General features: G+C 45.9%; 1 protein-coding gene and 1 long non-coding RNA gene across 2 annotated transcripts in view; one reads left to right on the forward strand and one right to left on the reverse strand.

Annotated features, from left to right (window-relative positions):
- Positions 1-18694, reverse strand: part of LOC144755874 (uncharacterized) — a 499059-nt gene that overhangs the window by 269562 nt on the left and 210803 nt on the right. The window lies entirely within an intron of this gene.
- The window catches only part of COL1A1 (collagen type I alpha 1 chain), a 36249-nt gene continuing 21385 nt past the window's right edge, over positions 3831-18694 (forward strand). The window contains exons 1-18 of the mRNA XM_078645239.1: positions 3831-4117; positions 7327-7524; positions 8391-8422; positions 8671-8706; positions 8875-8958; positions 9078-9146; positions 9902-9946; positions 10478-10531; positions 11797-11850; positions 12637-12690; positions 13212-13265; positions 13800-13853; positions 13955-13999; positions 14446-14499; positions 14626-14670; positions 16522-16575; positions 18429-18527; positions 18624-18668. Of these exons, the coding sequence (XP_078501365.1) occupies positions 4036-4117; positions 7327-7524; positions 8391-8422; positions 8671-8706; positions 8875-8958; positions 9078-9146; positions 9902-9946; positions 10478-10531; positions 11797-11850; positions 12637-12690; positions 13212-13265; positions 13800-13853; positions 13955-13999; positions 14446-14499; positions 14626-14670; positions 16522-16575; positions 18429-18527; positions 18624-18668 (1158 nt within the window). The 5' untranslated portion in view covers positions 3831-4035. The remainder of the gene's footprint in view (positions 4118-7326; positions 7525-8390; positions 8423-8670; positions 8707-8874; positions 8959-9077; positions 9147-9901; positions 9947-10477; positions 10532-11796; positions 11851-12636; positions 12691-13211; positions 13266-13799; positions 13854-13954; positions 14000-14445; positions 14500-14625; positions 14671-16521; positions 16576-18428; positions 18528-18623; positions 18669-18694) is intronic.

Raw genomic sequence — 18694 nt, forward strand, 5'->3', positions numbered from 1 at the left:
TGATGTCACAGACCGCCATACACGCAACATGAAACCATTTTGCTGAGGCAGGAAGTTGGTAAAGGTGATCTATGGGTTAATAGACTTTTACTGCATGGCTGGTTCCTATATAGTGCTGAGAGGTTAGACACGTTCACCATATCCCACCAGATGTAATGCTCTAGAGTTCAATATACGAGCCCCTATTGCATATAACTCCCCACATGTATAATGTTTTCCACATCAAACAATGTCTTAAAATTCACCCATACAAAAGACACATATATTGTCAACAAAACACATTTACAATGTAAGAAGCACCCGTGGCAGAAACCCCCCAGGGTGGGCACTGCCAGTTACCACAACAGACTAGGCACATGCACCGCATTCTACTTTACTGTAAAGTCCCCTGGACAGACATTCGAGGCCCTTTGTCGGAGAGAGTGTGTCTCATAGAACTGATGAGTTTACCAGCCTTTCCATCTATCGGCGCTGTCTTTTCTGCTGGTCTCAACAGTCACAAACAGACAGTGCATTCCTGAAAAGTTCTCAGCGCACAGACTGTAAATGGTGAGGTGGCACTCTCCCCTCCCCTCCCACTTTACATTTCGCATATGAAAAAAATATTGCATTCTTCTCTTTTTCTGTCATGCTTAAAAAAATGAAAGACACATCTCCAGCCTGGAAGACATCCAGCTTTTTCAAGTCAGGGAGGCGGGCCCTGATTGGAGGAGCTCGGTCTTGCAACGTGTCTACAGAGCATGGATACCAATTCTGACACTAAGCCAGAAGGATTTTTTTATTGAATACATACGTATTGTATAATAAAAAAACAGACTTCTGCCTTGGTGGAGCTGCATTGCCATTTAATTACAGTCCACAGAAAAGCTAGATGTTCCTCCCACGTGACTGTTTCCCTGCGCCCTCCCCTCTTCCAACGTGTCCTCCTGCGCCCATGAGACAATGAGCAGAAAAGAAAGAGAGGAAAGCTTCTTAAATGAAGTAAAACTTGTTTACGCCCCCTTCGAGAGGAGCTTGCAAGTTATTCAGGTGTGCCCTTCTGCCAATGCACCCAGGAGGAGCACGGAGATCCTTGGAGGTGCCAACAGCGAACATTCATTCATATACTCATAAAACGTGATTTGTAGCACCTCGGAAAGGAGGTGCACAGAGGCAAGGCTATCCTGTGAGCATCACCATTTTAAAAACGGTGCATGCAACACGTCACTAGAGACACGTGTCATAAACTGCACATTTGTAACCTTTAAAAAAAATGAGCTATAAAAACAACAAGTACGATAGATCATTAAATTTCATCACATCATGCACAGAAGATGCACTCATTTGCAAAGTGTATGTGCTTCGAAATGTTCAACAAAAACATGTCAATTCAATAAATGGCACAGTTGCATTCCATACTGACCTGCATATGCAACAAAAAATAACAGTGCTATAAATGACACTGGGGCACTTTCTAAAAAAGAGTGTGTGCATTGTGTAATAATCTACAGCTTAATGCGAAACAAATGTACGTGTGAATGTAATAAATTACACTTCAACTCGCTTTGCAAATAATTAAATCATTAGAGCAAGCGGGTTCTCAGGTGAACCCTTTGAAAGGAGCACGTACAACAATAAAAGTGCATAAACTGTGGCAAATGACACAGTCAGACTTTTGATGAAAAGTGTGTGGGCAGTTGTCAGGCAGAGGGTGTGATGGTGTCTGGAGGTGAGTGTGTGTGGGTGTTAGGGGCGTGGGGGTTAATAGGACCATACGTAAATGGGAGGGGGCTTCATGTGGGCTAGGGGGGGCACATGTTTCTATGGGCAATGCAACTTCAGGTCTTGATGTTTTCGGTTTCACATGGGAATATTAATATGGACAGGTGCAAATGTGGATCTCCATATGTACAAATGGCCCTGGGGACTGTTTATATGCGTGGGTTGCGCGTGGGGGTTTTGATACGTCCATGCGCGAGAAAGTCACAATGCCAGGTGCACATAGGGGTTCGGTGATAGCCAGGGGCGCCCCAATAGCCAGATGCACGTGAGAATCTTCACATGACCAGGTGCACATGGGGTCTTCGGATGACTAGATGCACGTGGGGTCTAGACATGGCTGAGTGCGCAAGGGGCTTCTGATATGGCGAGAAGCACGTTTCTTCAAATGGCCAGAAGTACATGGGAATCTTCATATGGCAGATGCACAGGGGGGTCTCTAAATGTCCAGACGCACGTGGTCCATGCGCGCAGAGGTGCCATGTCTGCTGCCCCGTTACCAGGCCGCCCTTGTGGTAGCCCCTCCCCCGCTCCCAGGGTAATTACAGCTTCTATAAGCGGCGCGCTGGCACCCGACCTGCGTGTTATGGTTAAGATGTCTGACTTTTTTTCCACATTTCCAACGTGGCTCTTTTACATATAAACAGCTGTGGCCTGGTGCCAATTTTTTTTCTCTTTCTCACCAGAAAGAAAAAAAATGTATACAGCATCCTGATTTTCTTTATCAAGTAATCAAATAAGCAGAAATATACTGTCTTTTTTCACCTGTAAATGAAACAGGTTTTTTCTGCTTTAAACAAATACATTTCACCCAGGGTGTGTTTTAGGAGATGGCAACATTATTTTTCGGCTGATATTGTCTTTATTTCGGTTGTGTGCCTACATTCTCCTGCCTGTGACAGTTAGAAACAGTGACTTTTTGAGGCAACAAGTGTCAATGGTTCTACCTCTATACCTGACTGGGAGTGTGTAGATTCTGTGTGAAAATGGAGGGGAATAACCACAAGAAAAAGACAGACAGACAGACAGACAGACAGACAGACAGACAGACAGACAGACAGATAGATAGATAGATAGATAGATAGATAGATAGATAGATAGATAGATAGATAGATAGATAGATAGATAGATAGATAGATAGATAGATAGATAGATAGATAGATAATTAAGCCTGTAGGCAATGTCAACAGGTAATCTGGAAAACACACTTTTCAAAGAACTTTACAAACAAATGTATTTGTGGGACAGCCGTTCTACAAAGCACAACGTGAACGTGTTCCAATACACCCCAAGCCCTCAGGGTCATTTCTCCAGTAAAGGGACTATATTTTACATACTGTGTATAGTAAATTTGGAAACCGTTTCATACTATGCTAAGAAGAAAAGTTCATAAACTGAGTTTGGCTGGACTGTGGCTGCAGCGGGTTCGCGAACCCTGAGCCGAATCCGATAGCACTAGCTTTGATGCAACGGTCAAATTTCCCCCAAAGTTTAGAGGTTCTGAAGTTTGTATGCAAATAAGGCCTGGCCCCGGACACTCGGCCGCTGGCAGATTTGGGACGCAGAACTTGGTACCTACTGAAAAATTGGTGTGCTTTCTGCCTCCTTTGAATCCATTCAGCCCGATGTATTTCTATGACCTTGTCACACCTGTCTCACCTCCTCGTCCTGCTTGCTGCACCCTTCATCGTGCAAATGTCGAGCAGTTTTTTTTAATCTTGAGAGGGCTGCGGTGTTCTCCCTGTACATTAACCTGCTGTGGGTTATAGACACATTAGGGTGCAGGCTCGAGAAAACTTCTCTGATGAAAAGTCTCGGGGAAGAATTTCTCTAATGCAAAGTTTGCTGCTAAAGTTCTGAGTTGGTAGCCACGGGACACGGCGCATCCCACGTCTGCCCTGCAGCATCAGGGCTGTGGTGCCTGTGCACAGAGTCAGGAGCTGTTCCCCTGCCCTGTGCTGAGCTGGAGAGGGAGGGAGGGAGGGGCGCTCCTGGCCCGCTGCTGCGGGACCTTTTTTCCTCCTCGTCCAACTGGGCTGCCTCTGATTGGCTGAGGGGCTGGTCCAGGTTTCCCTGCACACTCCTCAGCAGGGCCGGGTGGTCCCCACCCTCTCGAGGGTGCTGCTTGGGTATAAAAGGGGAGCCAGCCAGTGCAGAGACAGTAGGAAGTTTCTGCTGGGGGCTTGGATTGAACAATACACAGCAAGACCACCCCCGTATGACCGGACTCTAAGAGAACCCAGGGCCCCAAAGAGTCTACATGTCTCAGATTTAGACATGTTCAGCTTTGTGGATAACCGGTTACTGGTCCTGCTGGCAGCCTGTGTGCTCCTGGTCAGGGCCCAGGATCAAGAGGACAGTAAGTACATCTTCTTTTATTCTTAGCATCTTAAGCCTCGTGGGAGCAGCTAACAGCAACAACTGGATTAGTTTTTACAGCTTTATTTAAGTCTGCAAAGTTATCCAGTATCGATGACAACTGTGCAGTAAACTGTGCAACTGTCCTTGCTTTAATCGGTAAAGTTATCCAACATTGTTTTAAAAAGTGTTTGAGCAGCTAACTTTGCAATAATCATTTGACGCATTTAACAGTGGGACTAACTGCGGGAATAGTCATCTATTTCCTCATGTAAGAAGTGCATGAGCAGTTAACTGAAGCAAGCATCATTTTTTAAAGTTTTCTTAACTGTAAAAATGAACATCGTGTTTTAAATGTTGTATTGGACAGTAAGGCCATTCAAGTGTTTTTTTAGCTATTTCTCATCAGTAAACTAATGCAACAACCCTTTGTATAACTTCTTTTCTGAACGGTAAATCAACATTTGGAAACTGTCTTTGATCAGCCCACCAAAGCAATATAAGTTGTATACTTTCTCTGAGTATCAGACAGTTTATTTAAAAAACGTGCAGTTTGGCTAAAGGATGTCCATACAAAATGAAGGGCATGTCTTCCATATTTTAGTGAGGAATGTACTTTTAATTGCGTCAAAAATATGAAATGTACCAAAGATGAATTATGAAACGAAGAGATAGGATGTTAGTATCTGAAGAAAACACAACCATTGTGTTGGGAGTGATGGAGTTTCATGTTTATCAGAAGCTACTAAGAAGTGACAATGCATGGTTTTCTTTGTGGAGTGTGAAAAGTGAGAGGGTGTTAAAGTTAAGATGTATACTTCATGTACGTTATTGATAAAGGTGTTACAATTAATGTAAAGTGAATTGTTTGTCAAAGGGAGTTAAATATAGTGGAAAAAGTCTGAAAAAGTTGTCACTTGCCGGTTAATTTGTAGATGTTCGCTCTGTTAGTGCGCGCAGGTCAGTACTGAGCTCACGGGACAGGCATTGCAGCATGCCCAGGGAATGTAGAACATGTTCTGCTTTGAAAAAAGAATGAAAAAACAATGAAAAGCAGAAAAAAAGAATGACAGGCTCGAGCTGTCCAGCTGCAGAGAGGGGGAAAGGGTGTGTTCTTTCTCTTAAGTGGCCCTGGGGGGCAGTCCACGAGTTTGATCCGTTTGGGCAAGTTTTTCGCTTCTGTCACTGCCAAGTTCTGAATGAGGGAGGGGTCGGAGGGTGGGCGGTACAGGCAAAAGACGCCCTCCAGGAGTTAGATTGCACGGCATGCTAGAGAAAGTATGTGTAGGAGGGAAAGGGAGGGGGTTCTCCAAGAGTTCTTCTCATAAACAATAGATGACAAGACAGATGTGAATTCTGTGGCAGTATATGATTCTGTGTGGGGTTCTGGGGGGAGGAGGGTGAAATCTGTTAAGACCATCAGGAAAGAATTACAAAAAAAAAGGCCTGTGATGATTCATAGGGAAAATGTTTTAGCAGGCTGTAAGTTAGTACAAAAGTCTAGACATCACTTCACGAGAGAAAAAAAAAAGTTTTGAGGATGCTGGAAAGTTGGTTTTTTCGCTAAGAGCAATTGAAAGGTGCTACCGCCATCTAGTGGCAAAAAGTGTAATCGTGCATTCTGTAGTGCGCCAATAGCGGCTCTTCGCCTATATAGCGCACTGTGAGCTGTGTTTACGTTTAGATTGTCTTTAAAGAGTAAGAAGGCGCTTCGCGCCGACTTTTTAAAAGGTTGTTGAATTTGACATCCAATGTGTGTTATTAGCTAGTGACTGGGTTGTGCTGGCGATTCAGTTTCTAGTTTAGGGTGCGATGAGTAACCCAGAATGCAGTAGCAGTAAAGAAGCATGCGTCATAAGCAGTAACACCAAGTGTATTTTAGACTATGCTTTCTGATATTACCTGGTTATGTTACTTACTACGGCACTATACGTTAAATAAGATGAAAAAATGTCCGTTGTGCATGGGTATTGTTCCTTTTCTTCCAACTTGTTGCTAATAGTCATGTGATATACAGTCATCTGGGATATTTGTGGTCAGCTTTTAAGTGGCTGCACGTGAGAGCCAGAATCTCCTATTTTTGTGCACGTCAAATGCCATGAACATGTTCAGGGCGCTACCAGCTCTGCCAACCTGCTGGTGTGGAGAGGGTTCTTCCAGAGCTGGCTTTAGCACGGGTGGCACCCGGTGTGACACTCTTCCCCCATGACCTCCTCCTCGGATTCCCTCACTACCACCCAGCAAAAGTTCCCCTCATCTCTCCTTCTCCCCTCTCTCACATGCATTTCATTTGTTTTAAAGAGCATGCAAAGGCTGGCTTTACCAACCCACTCAGCTATCCACATAAAATACAAATGTGTTCTTTGCAGCAGGCACATTAACCCTCAGCGCTACTTTCTGGCGAGTCAAAACTGCCACTAGGTAAAACCCCCTCTCTGTATCAGGAACTTTAATCACAGGAGTTACCTTGACAAGATTTGTATTGCTATTTGAAAGCTGGGGGTACAAGGAACTATTGCAGCAGGTGCTTTAAAATCGTAACTTGTTGCTTAACACCCCCCCTCCCTCCTCCCCCGGAGGCCACTGACCCCCCTCCAGGTCAGCGCCTAATGCGGCTCTGGGTATTCCCCTTCCAGCACCCACCAGGGCATCTTCAAAGTCCCAAGTAAACATGCTCCCATCCCATCCCTCATTTTGCCAACAGGACCACCAGCTGCCCCTTCACCAACACACGCCGCCGTCTTCCTTGGAAGAGACTGTGGTTTCTGGGTCTGCCTTGAGCTCGCTTGCCACAGCTGCTTACAGGTCTTGTTCTACTCTCAAGCCCTCCAAGAGTGCTGGTTTAGAGTTCATTCCATTGTCCCAAAGCGATGCTGATGAGAAGCAGATGCGCTTCGAGACTCCGGAAAGGACTCCTGCCAGATTGGCCACGTAGATGGAAAACATGGGCCCCTATTATCTTGGAAGGGAAGCAGCCACGGCTCTGCAAAACATGTCGGCGTAGACGCCCAGGCCCGCCTAGACACACTTACTTCTTCCCTTCCCTGGACATAGTGTCTAGGCCTCAGCGGCCAGCATGCTACTATATGTGACACCAGTTTAAACACGCCTTGCAGAGCCCAGCAGGCACGAGGGTCAGCTAGAGGGCAGTGTACCGTGGCTGAGGCACACCCCAGGTGACTGACCGCTCTCCTTTCATCTTTCGTTTAGTTGAATCTGGCCTCTGTCACCAAGAAGGAACAACATACAGTGATAAGGATGTCTGGAAACCCGAACCTTGCGTCATCTGCGTGTGCGACAACGGCAACATCATGTGCGATGACGTAACCTGCGGAGACTACCCCGTGGACTGCCCCAACGCTGAGATCCCCTTCGGAGAGTGCTGCCCAGTCTGCCCCAATGGCGACGGTAAAGCCCGACTCATGGTTCACAGGTGGTGAAAGGAGTGTGTGGGAGGAGGGGGAGGGTTGGTGCGGGGTCCGTGGGAGCCGCTTACGTCAGCAGGCGGGGAGGGGAGGGTGGGAAGACGTCATTGAGGCACCCTCGCCTCCCAAGAGGCCTCTGTAATCGCTGCCTCGTGCGGAGAAGGCAGGTGCCCGAGACCACCTGTTTTTCTTTAGCACGTGCAGCTATTTCGTCACTGTTTCCCACGGCCCAACAATACCCTGATAAACAATAGGTAGAGTGACGTTTTCACAGAACAATACTTCTGTCTCCAACCCAAAGAATGTCCTATCAGAGTGTATTCAGGGGGGTGTCGCCCACACAGTAGTCACTGGGGCATCTGCAGCCGAGTCAGGAACGAGGGGGAATAAAGTGCCAGCAGACAAACTGAGGCGGTGCGCCCCAGAGTTGACCATCTCCCCAGCTTAGCAACTTGTATTGTTATTGCAGACAAACTACATATCTGTTATTCTTCCTGTGTCCTTGTTTGGGTGCCCACATAAGTTGTCTTTGATTTCAAAGCAGTGTCTGCCGTGAGCCATACCTTGCCGCTCTGCAGAAGTATAAGACTGCTCCGCCATTTAGATTTAATCAACAAAATGGCTGCCACTTCCGCAAGGCACTGCAACTCATAGAGCGTGTAGGTAGAGAAGGCTGGGGAGCCTTGCATTTCACCTCTTAACGCCTCTAAGGTGTCTCAGGTATTAAGGCACAAAGGTCTGTTAAAGTTTGTAGCTACAGAACATGAATATTTCATAAAATAATCAAGATCCTCATTAGCGTAGATCACAATCAATATGTGATGTTTATGTCTTCCTTTCTCTTTATAGGAACTTCTTATTCAGAACAAACCGGAGTTGAGGTAATAAAAAATTCCTCCGCATTGAATTTTAGTGACGTTAAATACAACATGAATGATAATTCTCATTTGTTTAGAATGCTAATGGTCACTCAGGATGACTTATTGCTTTATTATTAATGCCCCACACAACAGCAGACATATATTGTTTATTTGGTACTTGGTATTTGACTTGTATCTATTACTTTTGGCTAAGCGTACTTGAGTCTGAGAAATGGATTTTGATTGGCCTTGTTGTTTATTTCTTGCAGGGACCCAAGGGAGAAGTAGGCCCTAAAGGTGATCGGGTAGGTATCTTGTGCACCCATAATCTCACCTCTTAGTATCACATATTGTCTGTTACACCCACCCACTCTATTTCCAAAATCTTTATTGTCCAGCCCCTCCTTCCAATATCCTCATAACCTCAATATATGAAGGTCAAGCATTTCTCATCTGCTACTTTGTACTTACAGGGACTTCCTGGCTCACCTGGCAGAGATGGCAACCCTGGCCTCCCAGGTCCCCCTGGCCCTCCTGGTCCCCCAGGCCTTGGCGGAGTAAGTTCCATATTCTATAGCTTTGCAAATAGTGGATTCTTTCTTATAAAATGTTTTTTGGTGGCCTTTACAAGGCCGTTTTGAACCCACCTTTTCATGTTCTTCTTCCTTTTCCACAGAACTTCGCTCCTCAAATGTCTTACGGTTATGATGAGAAATCTGCTGGTATCTCTGTGCCTGGCCCAATGGTGAGTGTTTTCTATTTGGTCTTAGTCCAAAGAAAGTGAGAATGTGAAGGGGAATGCAGCACATGCTTTAACTGGGGTAAATGTAGTGAGAACATATGCACGAGTTTGCTTTGAACTTAGCAATGGTACAGAGAATGTGAATGGGCAACAATCATGCCTAAAACATTGCAGGCTGACAATCTGTGTGACAGCATTAGAGAGTCCTTCTAACCCCCGTTAACAAAAGAAGCCATTTTTGAAAATTCCTAGAGAACGATGTTCTTTAGATACATATGGTGTTTCTAGCATCTGACCATATGCAAGAAATATAAAAAAAGTGATACTTTGAAAAATGCAAAAAAGAAAGGTGGCAGCAGGAAATAAGGCAACAGTTGCCTTAGACAGGAAACACAATTTCAAATACAGTTAAACAGGAAACAAGATGGCAGACAACCGACAGGAAACAAAATTGCAGATGTCAAGTTACAGGAAACAAAATGAATGATTGCAATGCATGTAACTGGCAGCTGGGTGGCAGAATACACATGACAGGAAATCAAGCATAACACAGAATTAGAAAGAAAACATTCTTTTGCTGGCTGTAACTGGCATAAATCAGGATGAAAGATAGGACTGGATGAGATATCTGACAGGCTATGTTGGGAAAAAGTAGTCTTTCTTAGCAACAGACATTTGCAAACAAAATGGCTGCTGATTGATGCTCATTTTGCTTGTCTTCACGTATTAATATGTATTCTCTCTCCCTTCTTTTCTAGGGTCCCATGGGTCCTCGTGGTCCTCCTGGCCCTGCTGGTTCACCTGTAAGTAATATCTTCTCTCCAGCCTGTCACCCCTTGGCACTCCAAAATAGTTTCTCTAATATTGGGTTTATGGATGTAGCTGATAAAATCATGGTCACTGGGGAGTGGCTTTTTTTGCTTTCATAGGTCTCCTTTCAGATTGCCACCCCCTTCACTACTACTACTAGATATTCAGATTCTCCCCCAGGCTCCTCTGACTATCCCCCATTGAACTGAACAGCATTATTTATAGACATACGTACCAATTTGAAATAAGATATACTATAATTCCATGAGACTTTCGTTGAAGTAATTTAGTTTTTTATATGTAACATATTATGGGAGTTTATTGATTATTTTCAATACCTTGGCCAAAACACAATCTCAAAATGTAATCTGAATGTCAAATGGACGGAGCCAGAGTGTAGCTATGTGCAAGAGACTTTTGAACCAGGGCAGTATTTTTTAGAATAATGTTGTAAATACAAGAACATCAGATGTTTGCATAAAGTTAATTTCTTCATTAAATTCTTTCTATTTTCATTCCTCCAGGGCCCCCAAGGATTCCAAGGCCCCCCTGGCGAACCCGGCGAGCCTGGCGCATCTGTAAGTATTACATTCTTGGGGTGCTCCTACTCTGAACTGTATGCTGGGTCATATGCTGTGAACTGAGTGACGTGTTGCCGGCTTTAGATGACCGACTCTTGTCCTTCCTCTGCTGAGACCAGGGAAAAATACGCTTGCAGCCGGTGTAGGGGTATATTATGATTGTGTCCAATTCTTTGGACGGGATTTCCTATTTTTCTCCTGTGGGAGAAGGGCTCTAGTGGTGTCGCCCTAATTTACATGTGAGTGTGCCATCTCAAGTTCCCTGAGCAAACCACTGACCACAAAACTCTCACATAACCATGGTAGGCCCTCCTGAGGTCCACGTGGATTGTTAAATGTAGCTGGTGGTGTACTACTCTGTAAGAAAGTCCCTTTTCTCAGGGATTTCTGGTTGCCATTCAAGCACCACCCTCTTCAAAGTAAAAAAAAAAAAAAGTCCTACCGCCACTCTTAACATTGGCCAGTAGATCTCAGCGCAGGTGCAGTGGGCAGCTTTGCATAATAAGAGTTGGCTGCTGCTCCAGCAGTACGTCTGAATGCCGCTAGGGGGGGGCGCAAGCACGTCATGGCCTTTGACGTTTAGCTGCTGTTCCATTTCTTGCCAGCAGGTGCCCTCATAAACGCCACCAATGATATGTGTTACATTACAAATATGGAGACAAAAAATACAAAGAAGCTGTAAAAATAACATTCTTATTTGATTTTTTCTTGTAGTAACGAACACAACTACAGGCTTTAATGGCTTTCAGTATTCACATGTAAATAGATCAGATGTGGCGTAATGGCCAGAGCTGACGTCTTTGGAAATGGAGGTTCAGGTTCAAGTGCAGGCGGCTGCTCAACATTCTGTAACTCTGGGCAAGCCACAAATAATAACCTTATCTTCCTGGTCTTTGAAACAAAAAGAGTATGACCTCGAATTGCGTAATTTGGTGCTCATGTAAACCACTCCGGTGCCCTCAGGCCGAGTTCGTGCAAAAAAACATACTACTAAACGCAACACTATGTTTCCATTCCTACCCTGCCTAAGCTACAATCTATTTATATTACATGCAGTTCCCACTGTGACCCATTGATGTCACTCTTGGCTCAATAATGACCCACACCTTATTCAGTTGTGTCTGTCTTTGCTTGAAGCACTCGTGTAAAGCAATGAGCGAATATGGCCCATGTATGGTTGTACAGTGTAATTGACGTGCACTTGGTTTCATTGTCTAGAAATATATCGATGCCTAACACAGCTGCTTATTTTATTCTTTTAGGGTGCTCTTGGTCCCCGAGGTCCTCCAGGACCACCTGGCAAGAACGGTGATGATGTAAGTAACGTAATGCCTTTGTCTTATATGTCAAGCAATAACACTAGATGTGTCTGCAGCCTCTTCACTCTACTAAAACACGTGATATTATACACCCGACATGTGCGCCCGTGAAAAGCTGCAATAGAGACTGCTATTGGGATCTAGGACATGCAACTTATAGGCTCATGCATTACCCTCCTGCGCGCTGTTACTTGCGCTTTAAATGTATCCACTTGAAGTAATGAGGTGCCTGCTGGTTCCTCTCAGTTCCCTCCTGCAGTGGGGTCTGTGGGATAAAGCAGCCGCGGAACTCCTCACCTAGGCATGAAGTTCGACCTTGAACATCTGTTAAGCGCTATTGTGAGATGGACTTTTGAGATTATTACTTCAGAATCAAATCAGTTTTCAGAAAATTGAGATTTGCATATGCAACCTGCATGGTCTGGGAGCAAGCTGGGTGCTGTTCCACATCGTAAATACATTGGATCACGAGTATGTAGATGCTGGACCTGAGTTTTAACAGACATGCACTGCGAGCCCGGGCAAATCATTATATGTCCACCGATTTGGCATGTGCTCATCTGCTGCGCTGTAAATACATTATTAGCAATTATTCCTTGATGCATGCATGTAAATACTCACAACAATGTACACCCTCCCCTTCATTTTTTGGTTGCATAATTGGCATAGTTTGGCTGTTCCCCACCCACTACAACTTGTCTAAATGTATCGCCATTGTTGACTCTTTCGGGATCCATAACACGTTTATCCTGACTTTGTCTTTCCTCTTTTCTCTTTCTACAGGGTGAATCTGGCAAACCAGGCCGCCCCGGTGAGCGTGGACCTTCAGGCCCCCAGGTAAGATCTACCTTTGGAGTAGAAGTCCCTTGGGCCCAGCTGGCTGCCCCAGGTCAGTGTGGCGCTAGACTTAGGCCCCAGCCCTTTCATACAGCTCATTCACCCAGTACCCTTAAATCTCAGTCGTGTTTGCCATGACACCGACCGATGGCCCAAGTAATGGCATTTGCAAGCAGCTTCCCTCAGAAAAAAAGTAATCCGATTCCAGGAGGAATTACCGCCACTTAACCCCACAGAAACAAGCTGCAATACATACACCGTCATGCAGAGTCTATTCTTTCGATAAACCTATCACAAGGTATATCCTCTATAAGGAGAGCAATACTAGTCTCTGCCACTCTTAACTACCCACCAAGCAGGAACTCTACTTTCCTCTGCCAGGGACAAGCATGCATTTAGTTGTATTTCTTTCACAACAGCAGCCCCCACAGCCCCTTTTCATTGCTAAATAAAGGCCCTCATTTTCCTCCAGATATCAGGTGATAACTCATCCTCAATGTTTTTCTTTTCCGTCCCTACAGGGTGCTCGTGGACTTCCCGGAACAGCTGGCCTTCCTGGCATGAAGGGACACAGAGTAAGTTCTGCATCTTTCTTCATTTTTAGGTAGGGTTTGGTAGTGCAGCTGCCCCCAAGACCTACTGTTACCAATTCTTTCAAATATACATGAATGGGCATAGGCTCCGCCCAGAGGCTTGTCCTCTCCCTCCTCATGCTATTTATTGGCTGGTTAGTGTTCCATTCCGCATTCTAAGCAGCACTTGCATTCCAGTGCACGAGGGACTAGTTTACAACTCGAAAGTGCTCTGAATCATCTCATTAAATTCTTTATATCATAGATACATTGTAAACAGAAAACAATTGTTTTTTGCTTTGTATGTTCAATGAAGCAGGCTTTTCTTTTAATGTTTTAGCCAGGGCTCAAAATGTAAGCCAGACCTATTGTTATGCCAATGCTTGCTTGGTGCTAGGAAACATCACCTCTCAACAGCCCCAGTAATCGCGGGCTGCAATGCACATTGAATCTTTTCAGGGCTGTGTAGGAGCTGGTGGGTTTGCTTCTGTTGCCTGATGTGTGACTGTCCCTTTAATTTCTGTTTCTTCTTCACAGGGTTTCAACGGACTGGATGGTGCCAAGGGAGACAACGGCCCAGCTGGCCCCAAGGTACAACATCAACCTCATTCTCCCCAATCCTCTTCATGACGCACCAAAGAAACTTCCCCATCTTGCCAGCCTTACTGATAAACTGTACCCTTCTTTTCTAGGGCGAGCCTGGCAACCCTGGTGAGAACGGCGCTCCTGGACAAGCGGTGAGTGGCCTTGGCTTAACCTGCATTGATTAGGGAGTGAGACACAACAGTGGCTGCCGAAGGACAGTAGATGCATTCATTGTATGACATGAAAGGAGGCCATTTGAGGCAGATACAGTGCAGGGATATATCACACAGGAAGAAGAGCCGAGGACAAACTGATGGATGTTTTGGGGATTTTAGTTCTGTAAGCATTACAATTTCCACCAATAGGAGGTGGATGGCAGTTCTGTGCCAGCTTCTTCTTGTGACTCTGATTGTTGGTAAGAGTAGCGGTGTGAGTTAGGGGTGGTAGTTGCCACTAAGCGAATCACAGTGTGCATGTATCTAAAGTCCCAGCATCAGTTAGAGGAAAGACAATGCCTCAAATATAAAGGGTTGTGCTCTTATATCTCTCTCTTGAACACTTGTCCAGCTGCTGATGCCTGTGTTCTCTCCTACCATAGGGACCCCGTGGCCTGCCCGGCGAGAGAGGCCGTCCCGGTGCCCCTGGACCTGCTGTGAGTATCCCATCTGTATTACTCGTCTCCAGAATCATGTCTGTCAAGGCACTACATGTCCTGTTTTGAGAATAATGCACCCACTGTAACCCAAGCGTGTTCCTCTTTCCTCCTTCTGCCTTACAGGGTGCTCGCGGAAACGATGGTGCTCCTGGTGCTGCTGGTCCTCCCGTAAGTATCATGCTGGCTGTATTTGATCAGTCTGTACCCCATCAGAGAAAATAGTCTGTCTCTTGGCTTTCTTTGAAGACCTTGATATGTATAAACAGATGAAATATAGATTTCCATCTCTCCTTAATCAAAGCATCCTATCTGCATTATATACTTTCCCACTGTCTCCAGCAATATAGCCTTTCTAACTCATATTCACCTCCCCAGCGTATTGTCCAGTGTAGCTTCCTCTCCACCCGATCCATGATCACAGTCATCTCTCTATCACCCCCTTGTAGTTTCTTCTACATCATATACGTGATCATAGCCCCTCTCCATCATAGCAGGAACACAGACACCTCATAATATCTCCAAAATAGCTCATATCCTTGTCCACTACAGTAGGATTCCAGCCCCCTCATACTATCGCCAAAACAGCTCATATCCTCATTCTGTCACATGAGGATAATACTGCTCTGTCATTTATAACAGAATACAGCCTCACCTCCATTACAAGAGGATCATATCCACCTCCTCTTCACAGCAGGATTGCAGCCCCATCTCCATCACATGAGTATCATAGACCACTCTCATTCACATCAGGACCAGAGCCCCATCTCCATTATATAAGGATCATAGCCCACTCTCGCTCCCATCAGGACCGCAGCCCCATCTCCATGACCTGAGGCCCACAGCTTCCCTCTCGCTCCCATCAGGACCAGAGCTCCATCTCCATTATATAAGGATCATAGCCCACTCTCACTCCCATCGGAACTGCAGCCCAATCTCCATGACCTGAGGCCCATAGCTTCCCTCTCGCTCCCATCAGCACTGCAGCCTTATCTCCATTATATGAGGATCATAGCCCTGTGCGCTCCCATCAGGACCGTACCCCATCTCCATCAGGACCATACTCTCCACACCATCTTATTTCTTCATTTACATTCTACTGAATTATACCACTTCTCCAAAAAAGGTCCCATCCTGATATATCTCCTATAGTAAGCTACAATTCGTTATCTAATCCAACCAGATCATAGCCCCCTCCATAATATCTCCTGCTCCATCATATCTCAAAGAGATTTCCATTCCATCTGTGTGATCACAGCCCGTGGGTCACCAGAATCTTAATCATAGCACTCTCTCCCTTACATTCCCAATCATAGTTCCATTTAAATGACATCCACCAATCTAAGGCCATTCTTCATCATATTCCCCCTCATACTTCTGGATCACATTCCATCATATCCCCAAACACAGCTCCTTCTCCATCCTATCCGTGATCAGAGCCCTTACCCAACATTATCGCAAGCATAGACCCTTTCTCCCTGATATCATTCAGTCATTCACCATCCTTCATCAAATCCCGGATTACAGCTCCTGCTCATAGTTAATGCTTCTGGATCTCATCTCCAGCTCCATCCTATCCCCAATGATCACCCCGTCCTTTCAATGATCATTACTCCGATTCATCAGAACCTCAATCATAACCCCTCCATCATATGCCGGATTTCAGCCCTCCTCCATCATACCCCTAAAGAAAACTCCCTTCTCCATCATATCCCCAAATATAGAGCCCTCCTCTGTATATTCGTGATCATAGCCCCCTCTCACCATAATCTAAAATATGGTCCCTCCAGCATACAGGAGACATTATATGGGGCACCCTTTCTGTAATTGCCCGATCATCACTGCTCTCATCATGAAATCCCTAGCCGTAGTTGCATCGCCTCCAAGGACCTCTGCCATCTCAATCTCCTATCATGGGCACTGCTACCCACAGCACTTCCTGTAAAAAACAAATGTCAGAAGAGTAGGTGTTATTCTTTGAGAGTGTACTTATGACATGTTTGTTTTTCCCTTCTCTTTTAGGGTCCCACTGGCCCAACTGGACCCCCTGGATTCCCCGGAGCTGTTGGCGCTAAGGTGAGTCAGTGTAAAGTTGTGTGTTTGTACTGCTGCCCGAAGATCATGTACTTGTCATTCTGAGCAGTAAGAGTCAAGAGTGCTCTTTTCTCACATGGTGTAATTTTAGTTTGACAGAATCTTCTCACTCTCTCTTCAGCACACAGTTCCATCAAAATATCTCTACCTTGTGCTGCCACACAGATGTGCCAGTCCAACGTTGTTGAAACACGCATCTGCCATAGCTGACCTAGCCATTTTAAGGTGGCACCTCTCATAGCACTGCCAGTGTTCCACATCCCATCACACATCTCTCAGCAGTGAGTGCCACCTCTAATAGCACTGCCAGTGCACCACATCCCATCGCACATCTTCCAGCAGTGAGTGCCACCTCTCATATCACTGCCAGTGCACCACATCCTATCACACATCTCCCAGCAGTGAGTGCCACCTCTCATATCACTGCCAGTACACCAAATCCCATCACACATTTCCTGTTACTGCTCCATCGTTGATGACACCCTACTGAGTTCTGAGGGCTAACCCTCACTCCAACATACACCTCCCATTGTCAATCCAGCAAATCCACCAAATCCCATCACACATTTCCTGTTACTGCTCCATCGTTGATGACACCCTACTGAGTTCTGAGGGCTAACCCTCACTCCAACATACACCTCCCATTGTCAATCCAGCAGTGGGTTACCCAACACTGCCACTGCATCTGTTCTATGTCCAAACACATTGGCATTTTGAACCAGAGGCACTCTAGCACAGCCATATAACTGCACTTTTAGTCCAGTGCTCTGCACTTTACTCTAGGGATCCAGAACCATTTACATGGGCCTCGGCAGCATACTGCTCGACTCCCGCAACCATGCACACAGCTCTGTCGTCATCTGCATAAAGGCATGTTCAAATTGTCATAGTACTAAACATCTCTGCCAGTACACCCCAACCCTCACCTGGTGCATACCCTGGTCCAATAAAGAGCTTTGCGTCCAATGCTGTTATGCTATTCGACTACTACAACATGCAGCTCTGCCAGTGCACCTCAATCCTCACCTGCTGCACCAGTGAACATTCCAGTACTGAGGCCCAAACACAGTCACACATGATTCCTACATTGTAATGCGCACAGGCACTGACAGGGCACCTCCATCCACAGGCACCACGTTGTCTAGCGCTGCTGCACTAGAACAGGACAACGGAACAGCTCTTCAGATGTGCCTCAATCTAGACCAGCATCGCCATCTGCAATCCCAGCAGTCAAACCAACACAAGTCCCGCTCCTGACACTGAACAGGGTGCCCTGGTCCTGTACTGAGACTCCTGCACATCCTGCCCTATCCCGCAGCACTTGCTGTTATCCCACTGACGGATTTCATCTTGCTGTGAGGCTTCAGCACTATGTACTTGCCTCCTGCAGCCTTTGTTAATTCCTTTGCTAGGTAGACCGGGACGGGCTGCAATGAGTTTCATAAAAAGGCAAGTTTCCCCCCCAAATTTTGCCGCAATCAAACGTTGCTGGCTGAGGCCTCCATGCCAGTCACAAATTAAGAGATACATCTGTCATGCACTCAGCATGACACTCCTCAGTCCCGTATGTCCCATGCTCTACAAACCTCATCAACAAGTGGGTGTCTGATCATAGCTGTTGAACATGCTCTGTTGCGTTCCTGCTAGCTTTCCGCCTTACTAATACCACTACATACATACTTATACACATGCATACATGTTCAAGTTCTCTGAGAGAATGCAGAGCCACAAGGCCTAATCCAAGGGAGCTCCTTTGCTGGGCTCGCTCTTACAGATGCATCCGGACGAGGCCTCCACCAGCAAACCACTGAACTCCCTCTTCTTCCTTTATCCAGGGTGATGCTGGTCCTCAAGGTTCTCGCGGTTCTGAAGGCCCCCAGGGAGCTCGTGGTGAGCCCGGTGCACCTGGCCCTGCTGGCGCTGCTGGACCCTCTGTAAGTACAGCCTCCATTTTCTACGAATGGATTACCATCTCAGAGTGAGCTGCAGAACACCACAGCTAAGCCATGCGTGTCTCTTCTCTCTTGCAGGGAAACCCCGGAACTGATGGTCAACCTGGTGGCAAAGGTGCTACTGTGAGTATCCGCTGAGGAATGGTTAC

The sequence above is a fragment of the Lissotriton helveticus genome, chromosome 5_1 (assembly GCF_964261635.1).
Source record: "Lissotriton helveticus chromosome 5_1, aLisHel1.1, whole genome shotgun sequence".
Classification (NCBI taxonomy): Eukaryota; Metazoa; Chordata; class Amphibia; order Caudata; family Salamandridae; genus Lissotriton; species Lissotriton helveticus.